This window comes from Salmo trutta, chromosome 22 (genome assembly GCF_901001165.1).
Source record: "Salmo trutta chromosome 22, fSalTru1.1, whole genome shotgun sequence".
NCBI classification, from domain to species: Eukaryota; Metazoa; Chordata; class Actinopteri; order Salmoniformes; family Salmonidae; genus Salmo; species Salmo trutta.
In genome coordinates, this window is record NC_042978.1 from 50,514,841 (window position 1) to 50,534,397 (window position 19,557).

The 19,557-nt window shown below is 45.6% G+C and overlaps 1 protein-coding gene and 1 long non-coding RNA gene across 4 annotated transcripts; both read right to left on the reverse strand.

Annotated features, from left to right (window-relative positions):
• Positions 1–8: 8 nt before the first annotated feature.
• Positions 9–11,262, reverse strand: LOC115158904 (zinc finger and BTB domain-containing protein 11). Of its 3 annotated transcripts, XM_029708331.1 has the most exons (8): positions 10,743–11,262; positions 9,895–10,160; positions 7,502–7,733; positions 4,512–5,671; positions 2,250–2,558; positions 933–1,167; positions 657–824; positions 9–159 (listed from the first exon to the last, which is right to left on the reverse strand). In XM_029708331.1, exons 1-8 carry the CDS (start codon positions 11,050–11,052, stop codon positions 134–136), a joined length of 2,706 nt encoding a protein of 901 aa, XP_029564191.1. In that variant the 5' UTR covers positions 11,053–11,262; the 3' UTR covers positions 9–133. The 3 variants fall into 3 exon arrangements, with proteins under 3 accessions (XP_029564191.1, XP_029564190.1, XP_029564189.1); XM_029708330.1 differs by lacking the exon at positions 9–159 and having other exon boundaries at positions 265–824; positions 2,250–2,555; XM_029708329.1 differs by lacking the exon at positions 9–159 and having other exon boundaries at positions 265–824.
• LOC115158905 (uncharacterized) lies at positions 8,046–9,855 on the reverse strand. Its single transcript, XR_003868776.1, has 2 exons — positions 8,348–9,855; positions 8,046–8,184 (listed from the first exon to the last, which is right to left on the reverse strand). It is a non-coding gene; the product is annotated as an uncharacterized LOC115158905 (long non-coding RNA).
• Positions 11,263–19,557: the final 8,295 nt, after the last annotated feature.

The following is a 19,557-nucleotide window of genomic DNA, read 5'->3' on the forward strand; positions in this document are numbered from 1 at the left end:
ACTTAGATTCACCTGGAAGACATTTAACAGAGATATTATAACCAGAGATACTTAGATTCACCTGGAAGACATTTAACAGAGATATTATAACCAGAGATACTTAGATTCACCTGGAAGACATTTAACAGAGATATTATAACCAGAGATACTTAGATTCACCTGGAACACTTAACAGAGATTGGACCATAAGATTCTGAATCAAACTACAGGTAACTGCTGAAATAAAAGGAAGCACGACTAAATGAGGGAAACAGCAGGTGCTTCCACACTGATGTGGTTTCTTTATTAATGAAGCAATGAACATCCCATCATGCTTAGGGTCATGTATAAACAAATGCCCAGTTGCCCCATTATCTTGGCTACCATGGCTAGAAGAAGAGATGTCAGTGACTTTGAAAGAGGCGTCTGGAAGGAGCATAGGGGGGTTTGTGTCTCAGTCACCAGATCTCAACCCAACAATAACACCTATGGTAGATTCTGGTGAGGTGCCAGAGACACCGTTTTCCACCGAAACACCAAACACCGGCCTTTCTAGAAACCATGGTAGATGCCTTGCCAGGCCTTTTTTTCTTTGCAGAACAGCTCTGATTTAAAATCGTCTCAGAAGTATATGACAAAGGGATGTGTAAGGTCAACTGTAATGTATATAGACAGACCTGTGTGAATACTGGTGTGTTCCTCCAGACTTCTCTTACTAACGAAGGATTTGTCACAGAGCAGACAGTGGAACTGTTTAACAGCGTCGTGAAGACCTCTGTGCATCTTCAGGCTGTGTTTATGAGCAAACGTCTTCCCACAGACCCTGCAGGAGTGGGGACGCACCCCTGTGGAAATGATCATTAGAACAATAACAACGAGGAGGAAGAAATGAGAAAGACTGGATTTATAGAAGGATTTTCCACCTAAGTCCACAAAGGGGGAAATTCACTAACCAGTGTGGTTGAGCATGTGGATTCTCAGAGAGTACAGCTTAGGAAGAGTCTTTCCACAGATGTCACAGACAAACTCTCTCTTGGTGCGTCCCTTGGCCCTGCCGTCCACCTCGAGGCCCTCTTCACCGTGGGGATGGGGGACCCTGACCAGGGTGGGCCTCTGGCTCTTCTGGTGCTTGTGTCTGGTCAGATGGGCCTTCAGAGAGGCAGCGTACTGGAACTCCTTGTTACACAACTAGAGACCAGAGAGAGACCAGAGAGAGAGAGAGAGGGGAAGAGAGAGAGAGGGGGAGAGGGGAAGAGAGAGAGAGAGGGGGAGAGAGAGAGGGGAAGAGAGGGAGAGAGAGGGAGAGAGAGAGAGAGGGAGAGAGATGGGGGGAGATTTGAGCAGGATTTCTAATGTACTGTATTTATTACACTTGGCAAACAAACTTGAAAGAGGGATAACTTTAACAAAACTCCCCACCGAGAACAAATCACTGATATATGACAAAAACATCAAAGCCATATGACTGCCAGTCATTTTACATGACTCTGAGACAGACATATAGACAGCAACAGACCTGTACAGGGTAGCTCTGCATACACTAATATAGTCTCTGATCTGGAGAACAGTGTTGTTGGTACACTACACTAATATAGTCTCTGATCTGGAGAAAAGTGTTGTTGCTACGTACACTAATATAGTCTCTGATCCGGAGAACAGTGTTGTTGGTACACTACACTAATATAATCTCTGATCTGGAGAACAGTGTTGTTGGTACACTACACTAATATAGTCTCTGATCTGGAGAACAGTGTTGTTGGTACACTACACTAATATAGTCTCTGATCTGGAGAACAGCGTTGTTGGTACACTACACTAATATAGTCTCTGATCTGGAGAACAGTGTTGTTGGTACACTACACTAATATAGTCTCTGATCCGGAGAACAGTGTTGTTGCTACGTACACTAATATAATCTCTGATCTGGAGAACAGCGTTGTTGGTACACTACACTAATATAGTCTCTGATCCAGAGAACAGTGTTGTTGCTACACTACATAATATAGTCTCTGATCTGGAGAACAGTGTTGTTGGTACACTACACTAATATAGTCTCTGATCTGGAGAACAGTGTTGTTGGTACACTACACTAATATAGTCTCTGATCCAGAGAACAGTGTTGTTGCTACACTACATAATATAGTCTCTGATCTGGAGAACAGTGTTGTTGGTACACTACACTAATATAGTCTCTGATCCAGAGAACAGTGTTGTTGCTACACTACACTAATATAGTCTCTGATCTGGAGAACAGTGTTGTTGGTACGTACACTACACTTGAATCGCCTGGTCTTCTCGTGTTTGAGTGTGTGCATGATGAGAGCGTAGCGTCGATGAAACAACAGTCCACACTCTGAACAGGCGTGTTCTCCCGCCACCTCACTCCCTCTGTCTGGATGGGCAGGGCCATGCTCTGGCCACTCCCCCACAGCCTGCTCTGTGATAGGCTCAGCTCCGTCTGCCACGCCCTCCACTGACAGGATCTCCTCCATGTCTGTCTGGATAACGGTCTCCATACCAACCAGTGCCGCCGCGGCCTGAATCACTTTAACTGGCCTCTTTGCGGGTCCGTCTCTCTTCTTAGGGGTGTTGGAGATATTCGGGGGAGAGATACAGAACAGTTAGGATGGGTGAAACCTCACACACACACACACACACACACACACACACACACACACACACACACACACACACACACACACACACACACACACACACACACACACACACACACACACACACACACACACACACGCCTGCTCTGTAAGACTAATGCATTATCCTAGCTAATTCCATCTACAGTGCAGTGAAAACATACACCTTAGCCAAATACATTTAAGCTCAGTTTTTCACAATTCCTGACATTTAAGCCTAGTAAAAATTCCCTGTCTTAGGTCAGTTAGGATCACCACTTTATTTTAAGAATGTGAAATGTCAGAATAATAGTAGAGAATAATTTATTTCAGGTTTTATTTCTTTCATCACATTCCCAGTGGGTCAGAAGTTTACATACACTCAATTAGTATTTGGTAGCATTGCCTTTAAATTGTTTAACTTGGGTCAAACGTTTCAGCTAGCCTTCCACAAACTTCCCACAATAAGTTGGGTGAATTTTGTCCCATTCCTCCTGACAGAGCTGGTGTAACTGAGTCAGGTTTGTAGGCCTCCTTGCTCGCACACGCTTTTTCAGTTCTGCCCACACATTTTCTATGGGATTGAGGTCAGTGCTTTGTGATGGCCACTCCAATACCTTGACTTTGTTGTCCTTAAGCCATTTTGCCACAACTTTGGAAGTATGCTTGGGGTTATTGTCCATTTGGAAGAGCCATTTGCGACAAAGCTTTAACTTCCTGACTGATCACTTAAGATGTTGCTTCAATATATCCACATAATTTTCCTTCCTCATGATGCCATCTATTTTGTAAAGTGCACCAGTCCCTCCTGCAGCAAAGCACCCCCACAACATGATGCTGCCACCCCCGTGCTTCACGGTTGGGATGGTGTTCTTTGGCTGGCAAGCCTCCCCCTTTTCCTCCAAACAAAACGATGGTCATTATGTCCAAACAGTTCTATTTTTGTTTCATCAGACCAGAGGACATTTCTCCAAAATGTACGATCTTTGTCACCATGTGCAGTTGCAAACCGCAGTCCGGCTTTTTTATGACGGTTTTGGAGCGGTGGCTTCTTCCTTGCTGAGCGGCCTTTCAGGTTATGTCGATATAGGACTCGTTTTACTGTGAATATAGATACTTTTGTACCTGTTTCCTCCAGCATCATCACAAGGTCCTTTGCTGTTGTTCTGGGATTGAGTTGCACTTTTCGCACCAAAGTACGTTCATCTCTAGGAGACAGAACGCGTCTCCTTCCTGAGCGGTATGACGGCTGCGTGGTCCCATGGTGTTTATACTTGCGTACTATTGTTTGTACAGATGAACGTGGTACCTTCAGGCATTTGGAAATTGCTCCCAAGGATGAACCAGACTTGTGGAGGTCTACCATTTTTTTTCTGAGATCTTGGCTGATTTCTTTAGATTTTCCCATGATGTCAAGCAAAGAGGCACTGAGTTTGAAGGTAGGCCTTGAAATACATCCACAGGTACACCTCCAATTGACTCAAATGATGTCAATTAGCCTGTCAGAAGCTTCTAAAGCCATGGCATTATTTTCTGTAAATTTCCAAGCTGTTTAAAGGCACAGTCAACTTAGTGTATGTAAACTTCTGACCCACTGGAATTGTGATACAGTGAATTATAAGTGAAATAATCTGTCTGCAAACAATTGTTGGAAAAATGACTTGTGTCATGCACAAAGTAGATGTCCTAACCGACTTGCCAAAACTATAGTTTGTTAACAAGAAATTTGTGGAGTGGTTGAAAAACGAGTTTTAATGACTCCAACCTAAGTGTATGTAAACTTCCCACTTCAACTGTATCATTCAGTGTCAGAAATATGCAAAAATAGAGAAAATCAGAAAGGAGGAAAATAGTTTTTTCACGGACAGTAATTCTGATTATGTTGGTGTTATAGTCTACCTTGGGGGTGTTGGGGCGCTGTGTGGGTACTGGGGCGCTGTCCTTCTCCAGCCCCATGTGTAGTCTGACGTACCCCCCCTCCCCAACAGAGCGCTGCCGTAGGCGTCTCTTATAAGGGTCATGGGTCCCCTGCATATCTTCCTGCATCTCCTCTGCAGGAGTAGAGACTGGCTCTGGCACCACCTCATCAACAGTAGGCTCCGCCACAACTTCCTGTTTGACTTTGGCAGGACGCCCTCTCTTCCTCTTGGGGAGTTGTGGAGCAGGGGGAGGCTTGGGGGAGGCCTGGGACGCTGGCTCTGCCTTCTGGGACGCTGGCTCTGCCTTCTGGGACGCTGGCTCTGCCTTCTGGGACGCTGGCTCTGCCTTCTGGGACGCTGATGATGACGATGATGACACATTCTCCTGTGGTGTTAGTGTCACTACAGCCAGATGGACCACGTCTGTAGGGGCCACCTTCCCTGGGTCCACACTGATGAGGAAGGCCCCTGGCTCCGTGGAAAGGGGAGACCCATCTCCCTCGTCCCCGTCTCGCGGCTGCTGCTCCAGGGCCAGACACGCTGACACCACAGCCAGGGACTCAGTGGCTCCGGCCTGGCCCCTGTGGGTCACCACCGTCATGGTCTCTGCCTCTCCGGTAGGGGAGATGAGGGTGACCGACTCGCCTACCCGGGCCTGGCTACTGTGGGTGACTAGAGTCACCGTCTCTGACCCAGCCTCTCCAACCACGGTCATAGTCTCCTCTGGTTCACTTCCCAGAGCCTGGGTGACTACAGACGTCAGATCCCCTCTGAAGGACTCTGCTGTGTGGGCCATGACAGACAAGGAGTCCAGGTCGTCCCCTGTTCCAGCTAGCCCGGTATGAGTGACCACGGCATGGCCGTCGCTCCCGATGGTCATAATGTAGGCCCCGGGGTCTTCATTCAGGGCCTGTTGGGGTACAGGTTGGCTGGACAACACAGTGTGGATGTCTCCTTGTTGGTAGACCATCAGCTTCTGGTCCTCTACCTTCTTGTGGACGGACTCACAGATCTGAAGGACCTCTGCCATCAGAAGGTGTCGAGCCAGCGTGGCGACGTCGGCCATCACACAGAAGTTGAAGCAGAGGTTGGAGGTGTATGCAAACTCTAGTAGGGGGAGGAAACTGACCTTGCTGAAACCTGAGAGGGGAGAGAGAGAGAGAGAGAGAGACAAGTGTGGCTCAGTTGGTAGAGCATGGTGTTTGCAACGCCAGGGTTGTGGGTTCGATTCCCACGGGGGACCAGTACGGGGAAGAAAAAATAAATGTATGAAATGAAATGTATGCATTCACTACTGTAAGTCGCTCTGGATAAGAGCGTCTGCTAAATGACTAAAATGTAAAATGTAATGTAAGTTGTTCCTCTGACAAAAAACACTTCAGTAAGATGGTAATATTCATGCATTTTCATTATATTACACTAAGAATTAGTTACTACCACTCCAGAAACAGACTAATACCGTACTGTTGCTCTCTTGGTGTCTGTCCCCATGCTGTCCTCCTGGTGTCTGTCCCCATGCTGTCCTCCTGGTGTCTGTCCCCATGCTGTCCTCCTGGTGTCTGACCCCATGCTGTCCTCCTGGTGTCTGTCCCCATGCTGTCCTCCTGGTGTCTGTCCCCATGCTGCCCTCCTGGTGTCTGACCCCATGCTGTCCTCCTGGTGTCTGACCCCATCTGTCACCATGCTGCCCTCCTGGTGTCTGACCCCATCTGTCCCCATGCTGTCCTCCTGGTGTCTGACCCCATGCTGTCCTCCTGGTGTCTGACCCCATCTGTCCCCATGCTGTCCTCCTGGTGTCTGACCCCATCTGTCCCCATGCTGTCCTCCTGGTGTCTGACCCCATCTGTCCCCATGCTGCTGCCCTCCTGGTGTCTGACCCCATCTGTCCCCATGCTAAATGAAGTACTGCTGCCCTCCTGGTGTCTGTCCCCATGTGTTCCTGTGTGGTTCAGTAAGAGTATAGTGCTATCAACACCAAAGTTGTGGGTTCAAGTCCCACAGGGATCACATGCTAAATCGTATACACGAATAGTACACTACATGACCAAAAGCCTGTGGACACCTGCACATCGAACATCTCATTCCAAAATAATGGGCATTAATATGGAGTTGGTCCCCCCTTTTCTGCTATAACAGCCTCCACTCTTCTGGGAAGGCTTTCCACTAGATGTTGGAACGTTGATGCGGAGACTTGCTTCCATTCAGCCACAAGAGCGTTAGTGAGGTCCGGCACTGATGTTGGGTGATTAGGCCCTGGCTCGCAGTCAGTGTTCCAATTCACCCCAAAGGTGTTTGATGGAGTTGAGGTCAGGGCTCTGAGCAGCCAGTCAAGTTCTTCCACATCAATCTCGACAAACCATTTCTGTATGGACCTCGCTTTGTGCACGGGGGCATTGTCACGCTGAAACAGGAAGGAGCCTTCCCCAAACTGTTGCCACAAAGTTGGAAGCACAGAATCGTCTAGAATGTCATTATATGCTGTAGCCTTAAGATTTCCCTTCACTGGAACTAAAGGGTCCCGAACCATGAAAAACAGCCCCAGACCATTATTCCTCCTCCACCAAACTTTACAGTTGGCACTATGCATTGGGGCCGGTAGCGTTCTCCTGGCATCCGCCAAACCCAGATTCGTCCGTCGGACTGCAGAGATAGCGAAGCGTGATTCATCACTTCAGAGAACGCCGTTTCCACTGCTCCAGAGTCCAATAGCGGCGAGTTTACCGGAGAAGCTCTAGCAGTGGAGAAATTTGACGAACTGACTTGTTTGTTGGAAAGGTGACATCCTATGACAGTGCCACGTTGAAAGTCACTGAGCTCTTCCGTACGGGCCATTCTACTGCCAATGGAGATGGCATGGGGCTGTCTGCTCGATTTTTATACATGTGTCTGAAATAGCCCAATCCACTCATTTGAAAGGGGTGTCCACATACTCTTGTATACATACAGTGTACTTTTAAATACACGTCTTACCTGAGAGGTCGACCACCGCTTCGTGACTGGACACGGCTCCCTTCTCGATAAACAGCTCATTAAAGTAGTCGCTGCAGGCAGCCAGCACAGCCTTGTGAGCCCGGTGCTCCTCGCCCTCGATAAGCAGCGTGATGTCACAGAACTGGTTGTTGAGGCGCTGCTGGTTCAGCTTGTCCAGCATCGTCTGACCGTGTCTGGGAAGGTACTGCTTCACCACGCCTTTACTGTCCACCTGGATAGATAACACAGGTAGTAACGACTACTGTCTACCACCTGGATAGATAACACAGGTAGTAACGACTACTGTCTACCACCTGGATAGATAACACAGGTAGTAACGCCTTTACTGTCCACCTGCAACACAATGGTTTCATCTTACTGTCCACCTGCAACACAATGGTTTCATCTTACTGTCCACCTGCAACAAAATGGTTTCATCTTACTGTCCACCTGCAAAACAACAACTGTCTCATCTTACTGTCCACCTGCAAAACAACAACTGTCTCATCTTACTGTCCACCTGCAAAACAACAACTGTCTCATCTTACTGTCCACCTGCAACACAATGGTTTCATCTTACTGTCCACCTGCAACACAATGGTTTCATCTTACTGTCCACCTGCAACACAATGGTTTCATCTTACTGTCCACCTGCAACACAATGGTTTCATCTTACTGTCCACCTGCAAAACAACAACTGTCTCATCTTACTGTCCACCTGCAACACAATGGTTTCATCTTACTGTCCACCTGCAACACAATGGTTTCATCTTACTGTCCACCTGCAACACAATGGTTTCATCTTACTGTCCACCTGCAACACAATGGTTTCATCTTACTGTCCACCTGCAACACAATGGTTTCATCTTACTGTCCACCTGCAACACAATGGTTTCATCTTACTGTCCACCTGCAACACAATGGTTTCATCTTGCTGTCCACCTGCAACACAACAACTGTCTCATCTTGCTGTCCACCTGCAACACAACTGTCTCATCTTGCTGTCCACCTGGAAAACAACAATACACCAATTCATGGGCTAATTTCAATATTCATCACGTATAGCAATGCATCCATAATTTAGTAACCAAACCATTTCTTTTTTGTTTCTTTGTGTGAGTGAATAAGAGTAAACAGTAGGAATGAGCATCTAAAAACACAGATGAGGCAGGTCCATGTAGCCTACATCACATACAACATGCACTGTCCTACTTAGTTCAGTTACCTTAACATGCACTGTCCTACTTAGTTCAGTTACCTTAACATGCACTGTCCTACTTAGTTCAGTTACCTTAACATGCACTGTCCTACTTAGTTCAGTTACCTTAACATGCACTGTCCTACTTAGTTCAGTTACCTTAACATGCACTAGCCTCCTCAGTTAACATGCACTAGCCTCCTCAGTTAACATGCACTAGCCTCCTCAGTTACGTTAACATGCACTAGCCTCCTCAGTTACGTTAACATGCACTAGCCTCCTCAGTTACGTTAACATGCACTAGCCTCCTCAGTTACGTTAACATGCACTAGCCTCCTCAGTTACGTTAACATGCACTAGCCTCCTCAGTTACGTTAACATGCACTAGCCTCCTCAGTTACGTTAACATGCACTAGCCTCCTCAGTTACGTTAACATGCACTAGCCTCCTCAGTTACGTTAACATGCACTAGCCTCCTCAGTTACGTTAACATGCACTAGCCTCCTCAGTTACGTTAACATGCACTAGCCTCCTCAGTTACGTTAACATGCACTAGCCTCCTCAGTTACGTTAACATGCACTAGCCTCCTCAGTTACGTTAACATGCACTAGCCTCCTCAGTTACGTTAACATGCACTAGCCTCCTCAGTTACGTTAACATGCACTAGCCTCCTCAGTTACGTTAACATGCACTAGCCTCCTCAGTTACGTTAACATGCACTAGCCTCCTCAGTTACGTTAACATGCACTAGCCTCCTCAGTTACGTTAACATGCACTAGCCTCCTCAGTTACGTTAACATGCACTAGCCTCCTCAGTTACGTTAACATGCACTAGCCTCCTCAGTTACGTTAACATGCACTAGCCTCCTCAGTTACGTTAACATGCACTAGCCTCCTCAGTTACGTTAACATGCACTAGCCTCCTCAGTTATGTTAACATGCACTAGCCTCCTCAGTTCAGTTAACATGCACTAGCCTCCTCAGTTATGTTAACATGCACTAGCCTCCTCAGTTACGTTAACATGCACTAGCCTCCTCAGTTATGTTAACATGCACTAGCCTCCTCAGTTATGTTAACATGCACTAGCCTCCTCAGTTGTTATGTTTCTTGTTAATTGACAATAGACTAAAGAAAATATATTACATTGAAGTGATAAGGCTACATACATCCCAAAGGAATTCAGAAACACTTACAAAGACCAGTTCGTGTTTGGCTACTGTTTTGGGGCTCCGGGTCTTGTGATGGATGGAAGTCACAATGTCCATCTCATCGTCTCCCTCCTCCTCCTCTTCCTCCTCCTCCTCCTCCTCCTCGCTGGCTGGCGTTGTGACCCTCCTGCGTTTCCCTGGTCGGCCAACCAGTCTGGGTCCGGTAACGTCCTCCGGTAGCCCCCTCCTGTCCTGTCTGTTCTGGCACTGGCTGCATTGTCTCATGTAGTCCTTCACCTGCTTCAGAATACCTGATAGATACACAGGGTAAATCACATTGCACAATGTATTACCAATGAACAGTATGCACACACACTAGCTGCAGTTGCTAGACGTATTCCACATTCATTATTATGCTGCATTAGTACTAGTCTCATCACATCAATAAAAATGTAATTCATTTAAGGGCACATTTCTGTTTTTGAAAGATGTTGGGCATGCACGTGGAGAGGTTGGCATTACATCTGAATATTGATGAGTGGTGTGTGTTGACAAGTATACCATGCATTGACCAATCAGTTGGTAGAGCATGGTGTGTGCAATGCCAGGGTTGTGGGTTCGATTCCCACGGGGGGCCAGTACAAAATTATTATTTTAAATGCATGAAATGAAATGTATACATTCACTACTGTGAATAAATACACTGTAAGTCGCTCTGGATAAGAGCGTCTGCTAAAAGACTAAAATGTAATAAATGGTTCGCTATCTAACTAGCCACAGATGAACTGTCAGGGAAGACTGTAAAACTGGTGTTTTGTTTTACGCATTTTCTCAGACCTAGATAAAATAACATTTGTGTTGCCAGATAATTTAACAGTCGTATGCTATTTTACCTCTCCACCAATACTTCTGAGAAATGGATTCCCAAGTGTGATGCTGGTTGAGGTGCTCTCCTCCGGCGACAATGTGGGACTCGTCGATAAGTTCTTTCCTCCGTCCTGCCTGCAACACCACTTCCAACTCGGTGAATTCATCCAGGCCTTTCTGCCTTCTCTGGTAGTACAGTGTGCCATTCCGCACGACATAACAAGCGGCTGCTTTACGAATCTTTCTCTTAGTATTTCCATGGGTCCCTGGTGCGTACGGCTCCCGCTCGTCGGACAGATAACGTCTGATGGCTAAGTAGCTTTCCTCGCACGACATAACCTTTAATTATCCGTGCGCACAACACAAATTACGATATTTATTTCGAAGAAAATGTCCTCTTCGATCGTTTAATATTAAACGGATTTTTTAAATCCGTTTTAAAGTACCACATAGTATAAATAAAGCGATATAAATACAATATTTCGGGTAATTTCGAAGTGGGAACGCAGTTCTTGAACGTGAGGGGTGGACTTGCATGAACAGACAAAATGGCTGCTGCACAACCGGATGTTGCGTAATAAATGGCGGAAGATGGAGAAATGACGTTACACTTTACCTTTCCGACCACAAGAGGGCGCAATGTTTCAAGAAACCGCAAGAAACTGGGCTATAATCTCTTTCCCATGCGCTTTAAAGCTCAAATTCTTTTAGTGTAATTATGCATCTTTCTATTATTTTCTCGTTTGCATATTTCAATGGATAATGGTAATAAGAAAACCTTGAATATTTTACTTGTTGGAATAAAGTACAAAAACGGTTAGAGATCCGGTATCCTTGGGATTTCCCTACCCTAAACTCTACCCCAAACCTTAACCCTTACCCTAACCTTAACCCTTACCCCATCCTTAACCCTTACCCTAACCTTAACCCTAACCTTAACCCTTACCCTAACCTTAACCCTTACCCTAACCTTAACCCTTACCCTAACCTTAACCCTTATCTCAACCATTTTAAATGTAAACTTCAATGGGGTTGACGTCAGAGTCGGGACGTCCCAATTGGATCCTGTTTAGATTATTTTTCCATTCAGTAACAGCAATGTAATGACCTTCCTCTTATAGCCCTTTCATCCAGCAGGTGTTCCCAGGTGACTGGCAGGTGCCAGTGTGTGTGGTGGTGTCAAACTCCACAGTTACCAGTGCCACTATGCATCTTGCCCTTCAGATTCCCTCCAAGGAAGGACATTATCGGTACGGTTAGGAGCAGGAGGGGCATTTAGGAGTAAAGGTGTATTTTTCTGGGAGATTTGACTGTATTACATTACTAATTAACATTATTCCTTTACCACAAACACAAAAAAATAATCTTATTAGCCCATCGGTCGTTCCAGGAAGAGTACCTTTTGCTTCCCTTTGATATTTTAAGTGGAAATTCTGCACCAATATTGAATTAAACCCTGTTATATTTAATGAAGTGCTCTTTAATATAGACCACATGGAGAACTAAATAACATTTTAGTCATTTAGCAGACGCTCTTATCCATAGCGACTTAAAGTAGTGAATGCATACATTTCATACATTTTTCCTCCGTACTGGTCCCCCATGGGAATCGAACCCACAACACTGGCGTTTCAAACACCATGCTCTACCAACTGAGCCACACAGGACTCAGCATTCAGTGTTTAGCAAACCCCGTTTTAAGGCTCTTAACCCCAACATTTCTCCATGTTTCATCGTCATTGTGATGCCCTAGTTATCTTTGTTGCTTTGACAGTAATTTCTGTACATTATTTATTTCATATGATTAGTGATTCATTTCCATCTGTCACTCATTTCAAGGTCAACCCTCTTACGTGACCTGAACTTTCGTTTCAATACAGTGAAACTATTTCTTTTAAAATATTTTTTTTCTCCAAAGAAACGTTGAACATCTAATAGTCAAATCATAGATTAAAAGCAGGTGTTCTGGTTCTATTCTTTATGTAAAAGCAGGTGTTCTGGTTCTACTGTGTTTTGTGGTGGAAAACAGAGCGGGTTGAGCAGAACATGTGAGCCCTGTAAAAATAGACAGCCTAGAAATTAGAAAAGGAGTGCAGTTTGCCACTTTCCGTCGAACACGACAAGCTTCCATTCCCCCCTGTCACAAGGGAATTTATGGCTTGTTACGGTCACCCTGTTACTTTATTCAGCACTTAATAGGCACTTACAATTTTATTTTTTTCCTCCTCTCTTCTCCTCCTCTCCTCTGTCTGGGGAGCAGTCTATATGCTGCCTGGAAGAGATAATTGAACAGCCTGCACCTCTGAAAGGGGTTGCTGGGCAACAGTCCTGGATGACTCATCATATCAATGTTTTATGATGAACTGTTCCTCAGCATTCTGGAACCTGACAACACAACAGGTTATGATGAACTGTTCCTCAGCATTCTGGAACCTGACAACACAACAGGTTATGATGAACTGTTCCTCAGCATTCTGGAACCTGACAACACAACAGGTTATGATGAACTGTTCCTCAGCATTCTGGAACCTGACAACACAACAGGTTATGATGAACTGTTCCTCAGCATTCTGGAACCTGACAACACAACAGGTTATGATGAACTGTTCCTCAGCATTCTGGAACCTGACAACACAACAGGCCGCGTGTCTCTGACTGTCATATTCTCTATGTGGTCTACACACTCTGGTGCTGTCAGATAGATTTGCTGCATAGTCACTCGTTCACACACATCGGTCCTATCGGTCTTATCGGTCTTATCGGTCTTATCGATCTTGTCGGTCCTATCGGTCCTATCGCTCTTATCGGTCCTATCGGTCTTATCGGTCCTATCGGTCCTGTCGGTCTTGTCGGCCTTGTCGGTCCTATCGGTCCTATTGCTCTTATCGGTCCTATCGGTCTTATCGGTCCTATCGGTCCTATCGGTAAATTATTTGACCTTTATTTAACCAGGTAAGCTAGTTGAGAACAAGTTCTCATTTACAACTGCGACCTGGCCAAGATAAAGCAAAGCAGTGCGACAGAAACAACAACACAGAGTTACACATGGAATAAACAAGCGTACAGTCAATAACACAATAGAAAAAAAAGAAAGTCTATATGCAGTGTTTGCAAATGGCATGAGGAGATATGGCAATAAATAGGCCATAGTAGCGAAGTAATTACAATTTAGCAGATTAACACTGGAGTGATAGATGAGCAGATGATGATGTGCAGATGATGGTGTGTAAGTAGTGATACTGGTGTGCAAAAAAGCAGCAAAGTAAATAAAAAACAATATGGGGATGAGGTAGGTAGATTGGATGGGCTATTTACAGATGGGCTATGTACAGCTGCAGCGATCGGTTAGCTGCTCAGATAGCTGATGTTTAAAGCTAGTGAGGGAAATGTAAGTCTCCAGCTTCAGCGATTTTTGCAATTCGTTCCAGTCACTGGCAGCAGAGAACTGGAAGGAAAGGCGACCAAATGAGGTGTTGGCTTTGGGGATGACCAGTGAGATATACCTGCTGGAGCGCGTGCTACGGGTGGGTGTTGTTATCGTGACCAGTGAGCTGAGATAAGGCGGAGCGTTACCTAGCAAAGACTTATAGATGACCTGGAGCCAGTGCATCTGGCGACGAATATGTAGCGAGGGCCAGCCGACTAGAGCATACAGGTCGCAGTGGTGGGTGGTATAAGGCGCTTTGGTAACAAAACGGATGGCACTGTGATAGACTACATCCAATTTGCTGAGTAGAGTGTTGGAAGCTATTTTGTAGATGACATTGCCGAAGTCGAGGATCGGTAGGATGGTCAGTTTTACGAGGGTAAGTTTGGCGGTGTGAGTGAAGGAGGCTTTGTTACGAAATAGAAAGCCAATTCTAGATTTGATTTTGGATTGGAGATGTTTAGTATGAGTCTGGAAGGAGAGTTTACAGTCTAACCAGACACCTAGGTATTTGTAGTTGTCCACGTATTCTATGTCAGAACCGTCCAGAGTAGTGATGTGAGCAGGTGCGGGCAGCGAACGGTTGAAAAGCATTCATTTGGTTTTACTATCGTTTAAGAGCAGTTGGAGGCCACGGAAGGAGTGTTTATGGCATTGAAGCTCGTCTGGAGGGTTGTTAACACAGTGTCCAAAGAAGGGCCAGAACTATACAGAATGGTGTCGTCTGCGTAGAGGTGGATCAGGGAATTGCCCGCAGTAAGAGCGACATCGTTGATATATACAGAGAAAAGAGTCGGCCCGAGAATTTAACCCTGTGGTACCCCCATAGGGACTGCCAGAGGTCTGGACAACAGGCCCTCCGATTTGACACACTGAACTCTGTCTGCGAAGTAGTTGGTGAACCAGGCGATGCAGTCATTTGAGAAACCAAGGCTATTGAGTCTGCCGATAAGAATACGGTGATTGACAGGGTCGAAAGCCTTGGCCAGGTCGATGAATACAGCTGCACAGTATTGTCTTTTATCGATGGCGGTTATGATATCGTTTAGTACCTTGAGCGTGGCTGAGGTGCACCCATGACCAGCTCAGAAACCGGAATGCACAGCAGAGAAGGTACGGTGGAATTCGAAATGCTCAGTGATCTGTTTATTGACTTGGCTTTCGAAGACCTTAGACAGGCAGGGCAGGATGGATATAGGTCTATAACAGTTTGGGTCTAGAGTGTCACCCCCTTTGAAGAGGGGGATGACCGCGGCAGCTTTCCAATCTTTAGGGATCTCAGACGATACGAAGGAGAGGTTGAACAGACTGGTAATAGGGGTTGCAAAAATGGCGGCAGATCATTTTAGAAAGAGAGGGTCCAGATTGTCTAGCCCAGCTGATTTGTACGGGTCCAGTTTTTGCAGCTCTTTCAGAACATCTGCGATCTGGATTTGGGTGAAGGAGAAGCTGGGGAGGCTCGGGCAAGTAGCTGCGGGGGGGTACTGAGCTGTTGGCCGGGGCTGGGGTAGCCAGGAGGAAAGCATGGCCAGCCGTAGACAAATGCTTATTGAAATTTTAGATTATCATGGATTTATCGGTGGTGACCGTGTTACCAAGCCTCAGTGCAGTGGGCAGCTGGGAGGAGGTGCTCTTGTTGGACTTTACAGTGTCCATGGACTTTACAGTGTCCCAAATATTGTTGGAGTTAGAGCTACAGGATGCAAATTTCTGTTTGAAAAAGCTAGCCTTTGCTTTCCTGACTGACTGTGTGTATTGGTTCCTGACTTCCCTGAACAGTTGCATATCGCGGGGACTATTCGATGCTAATGCAGAACGCCACAGGATGTTATTGTGCTGGTTGAGGGCAGTCAGGTGTGGAGTGAACCAAGGGCTATATCTGTTCATAGTTCTACATTTTTTGAAAGGGGCATGCTTATTTAAGATGGTGAGGAAATTACTTTTAATGATAAGAGAGGTTGCATCTCTGGACACGCTGGTTATACTGGGTGAAGCCACCGCATGTGTGGGAGGTGGGACAAAGGAGGTATCTAAGGCTCGTACAGTGGGACTAGGGGCTCCGCAGTAAACTAAAACAATGATAACTACCCTAAACAACAGTATACAAGGCATATTGACATTTGAGAGAGACATAAAGCGAGGTATAAAGCAATCACAGGTGTTCATTGGGAGAGCTAGCTAAGACAACAACGGGTAAGACAACAACAGCTAATAAGCTAAGTCAACAACAACAGGTAAAATGGCGATGAATGGGCAGAGAGGGTCGGTTAACTACACACAGGGCCTGAGTTCGGGTCTTGGGCCGACAGATAAACAAAGGTAAACAAAGTGGAGTACCGTGATAAATGAACAGTCCAGCAGGCATCAGCTATGTAGCCAAGTGATCATAGGGTCCAGTGTACAGCAATAGATGGAACAGGGAAGCCGCTAGGTAGTCGTTGCTACGCTAGCACGCGGAAGACACAGCGTTTAAAGTTAGCAGTCCGGGGTAAGTAGAAGCGTCTGCTTCGACGTCCGGCAAAGTCCGGTTGAAGGCACAGCTGATGGAATTACGTCTGCAGAACCAGTCGTGGTGGTACGGCGGGGCGCCGTGTCAATGAAGGGACAGGGCCAGATGGCGAAAGAGGTGTTGTAGTTGTAGTGATTTTGTTTGCTAGCTGGGAGATGCGACTGGCTCAGGGCTAGCTTCGGGGCAGGGTCACTCAGTGGCTGCTAGCTAGCTGTGATGATCAATGGTTCAGGGTTTACGGCAGGAATCCGGCATTGTAGTGGAGAAAAACAGTCTGAGGCTGGCAGGTATTATCCAGGCTAAAAAACGGCTGGTGTCTGAGCAGAGGGTAAAGGCCGCTAGCAGTGGCTAACAATGACTAAATAGCTAGTAGCTAATTAGCTGGCTACCTTCTGATGAAAGTTTTGGCTGTAAGGTCTAAAACAAATTGCGGATCTGTGTCACATTGAGTGAGGCGGGTTACCGGAAGGTATATTTAATAAAAAAATTAATAAAAAGAGATTTAAAAATAAATTGGAATATATACAAAAATACAAAAAGTAAACGAGAGGACGACAAAACACGTCTGCATTGCTACGCCATCTTGGTTCCTATGGTTCCTATTGGTCCTATGGCATTTCTATTGGGAGTACGCTGATACCAGGTGTCTACTACAGTCCATCAGTATGTCTGTTGAGACAATCATGACTGTGTTTACTGTACTCATGACATCTCTAGGAGCCTTTATCTTGTACACAGTAAATAACATTGTGTTCTACTAAGGGCATAAAATGTCATCCTCAATACAGTCTTCAATGGAGGAAAGTCCTTTAACCTCGACATACAGGTTTCTCTGTCAGCTCATTAATATATCTGTCACAACATTGGGAACAGTCATCATCATTAGCTTTGTATTTGGCTCATGTCTTTGGGCCTCCATTGAGTTGACCCTCAGATCAACCCAGGAACAGTTATCTCCAATAGGGTAGTAGGAATCATGAAATCTATGGTAATTCAGTTTCCCTATAAGTATTAGGCTTATTTCCTACAGTAACTTTTGCAGTACCCCTGAGTAGTCAGTAATTTAGCTCACATCCAGAGCAACATACAGGAGCAATTAGGGTTTAAGTGCCTTGCTCAATCGCCCATAGACAGATTTTTCAGCTAGACGGCTCAGGGATTCGAACCAGCGACCTTTCGGTGTCTGGCCGAACGCTCTCAACCGCTAGGCTAGCTGTCGCTAGGCCACTTCACTACTAAGCCATTGATGTCATCCACTCGGAGGAAGACAGTGGGACACTACATTTGAGAGGTGACATACCATGCTGAAGATTATGTCCCAAAAAATATTTTTAACATCTAATTTTATTTGTTACATGCGCCGAATACAACAGGTGTAGATCTTACAGTGACATGCTTACTTACAAAACCTTAACCAACAATGCAGTTAAAACATTTTAATTTTATTTATTTTTTAAGTGGTGAAGTATTTACTAAAATAAAATAAATGTTTGTTTTTTATTACAGTAATACAACTGGATAATTGAGGTAATATGTAGGTAGAGGTAAAGTGATTATGCATGGATAATAACAGAGAGTAGCAGCAGCGTAAAAATGGGGGGGGGGGGGGTGGGGGGGAATGCAAATAATCCAGGTAGTCATTTGATTAGCTGTTCAGGAGTCTTATGGCTTGGGGATATAAGCTGTTATGAAGCCTTTTGGACCTAGACTTGGCGCTCCGGTACCACTTGCCGTGCCGTAGCAAAGTTTTATCTCCATCTCTTCATTCAAAGACTCAATCATGGACACTTACAGTTATGGCTGCTTTGTGTGATGTATTGTTGTCTCTACCTTCTTGTCCTTTGTGCTGTTGTCTGTGTCCAATAATGTTTGTACCATGTTGTGTTTCTACCATGCTGTGTGGTCATGTTGTGTTGCTACCATGCTATGTTGTTGTCTTAGGTCTCTCTTTATGTTGTGTTGTGTTTTCTCTCTTGTTGTGATGTGTGTTTTGTCCTATATTTATATTTTATTTATTTGTAATTTTTATTCCCAGCCCTCGTCCCCGCAATAGGCCTTTTGCCTTTTGGTAGACTGTCATTGTAAATAAGAATTTGTTCTTAACTGACTAGTTAATTAAGGTAAAAAAAAGAAAAAGAAAAAAAAGAAAAAAGAGAGACCAGTCTATGACTGGGGTGGCTGGAGTCTTTGGCAATTTTTTGGGCCTTCCTCTGACACCGCCTGGTATAGAGGTCCTGGATGGCAGGAAGCTTGGCCCCAGTGATATACTGGGCCGTACGCACTTCCCTCTGTAGTGCCTTGTGGTCGGAGGCCATGCAGTTGCCATACCAGGCAGTGATGCAACCAGTCAGGATGCTCTCGATGGTGCAGCTGTATAACTTTTTGAGGATCTGAGGACCCATGCCAAATCTTTTCAGTCTCCTGAGGGAATAGGTTTTGTCGTGCCCTGTTCACGACTGTCTTGGTGTGCCTGGACCATGAAAGTTTGTTGGTGATGTGGAGACCAAGGAACTTGAAGCTCTCAACCTGCTTCACTACAGCCCCGTCGAATGAGAATGGGGGCGTGCTCTGTCCTCCTTTTCCTGTAGTCCACAATCATCTCCTTTGCCTTGATCACGTTGAGGGAGAGGTTGTTGTCCTTGCACCAGACTACCAGGTCTCTGACTTCCTCCCTATAGGCTCCTGCGTTGTCGGTGATCAGGCCAACCACTGTTGTATCGTCGGGCAAACTTATCGATGGTGTTGGAGTCGTGCTTGGCCATGCAGTCATGTGTGAACAGGGAGTACATGTCAGTGTTAGATAGTTTTGTGCCTGGCTATGTCACGATCGTCTAAAGGAGTAGACCAAGGCGCAGCGTACTTAGAGTTCCACATGTTTAATAAATAAGAAATTCACCAAAACAAT

What these genes read in the sequence shown, in the direction of transcription:
- LOC115158904 (XM_029708329.1), bottom strand. Translation starts at nt 11,052, where the DNA reads ATGTCGTGCGAGGAAAGCTACTTAGCCATCAGACGTTATCTGTCCGAC. An exon ending in AGCGCCCCAACACCCCCAAG is followed by an intron (nt 2,559 to 4,511) that starts GTAGACTATAAC and finishes AACACCCCTAAG; the next exon opens with AAGAGAGACGGACCCGCAAA. An exon ending in CCAGGCGATTCAAGTGTAGT is followed by an intron (nt 1,168 to 2,249) that starts GTACGTACCAAC and finishes TCTGGTCTCTAG; the next exon opens with TTGTGTAACAAGGAGTTCCA.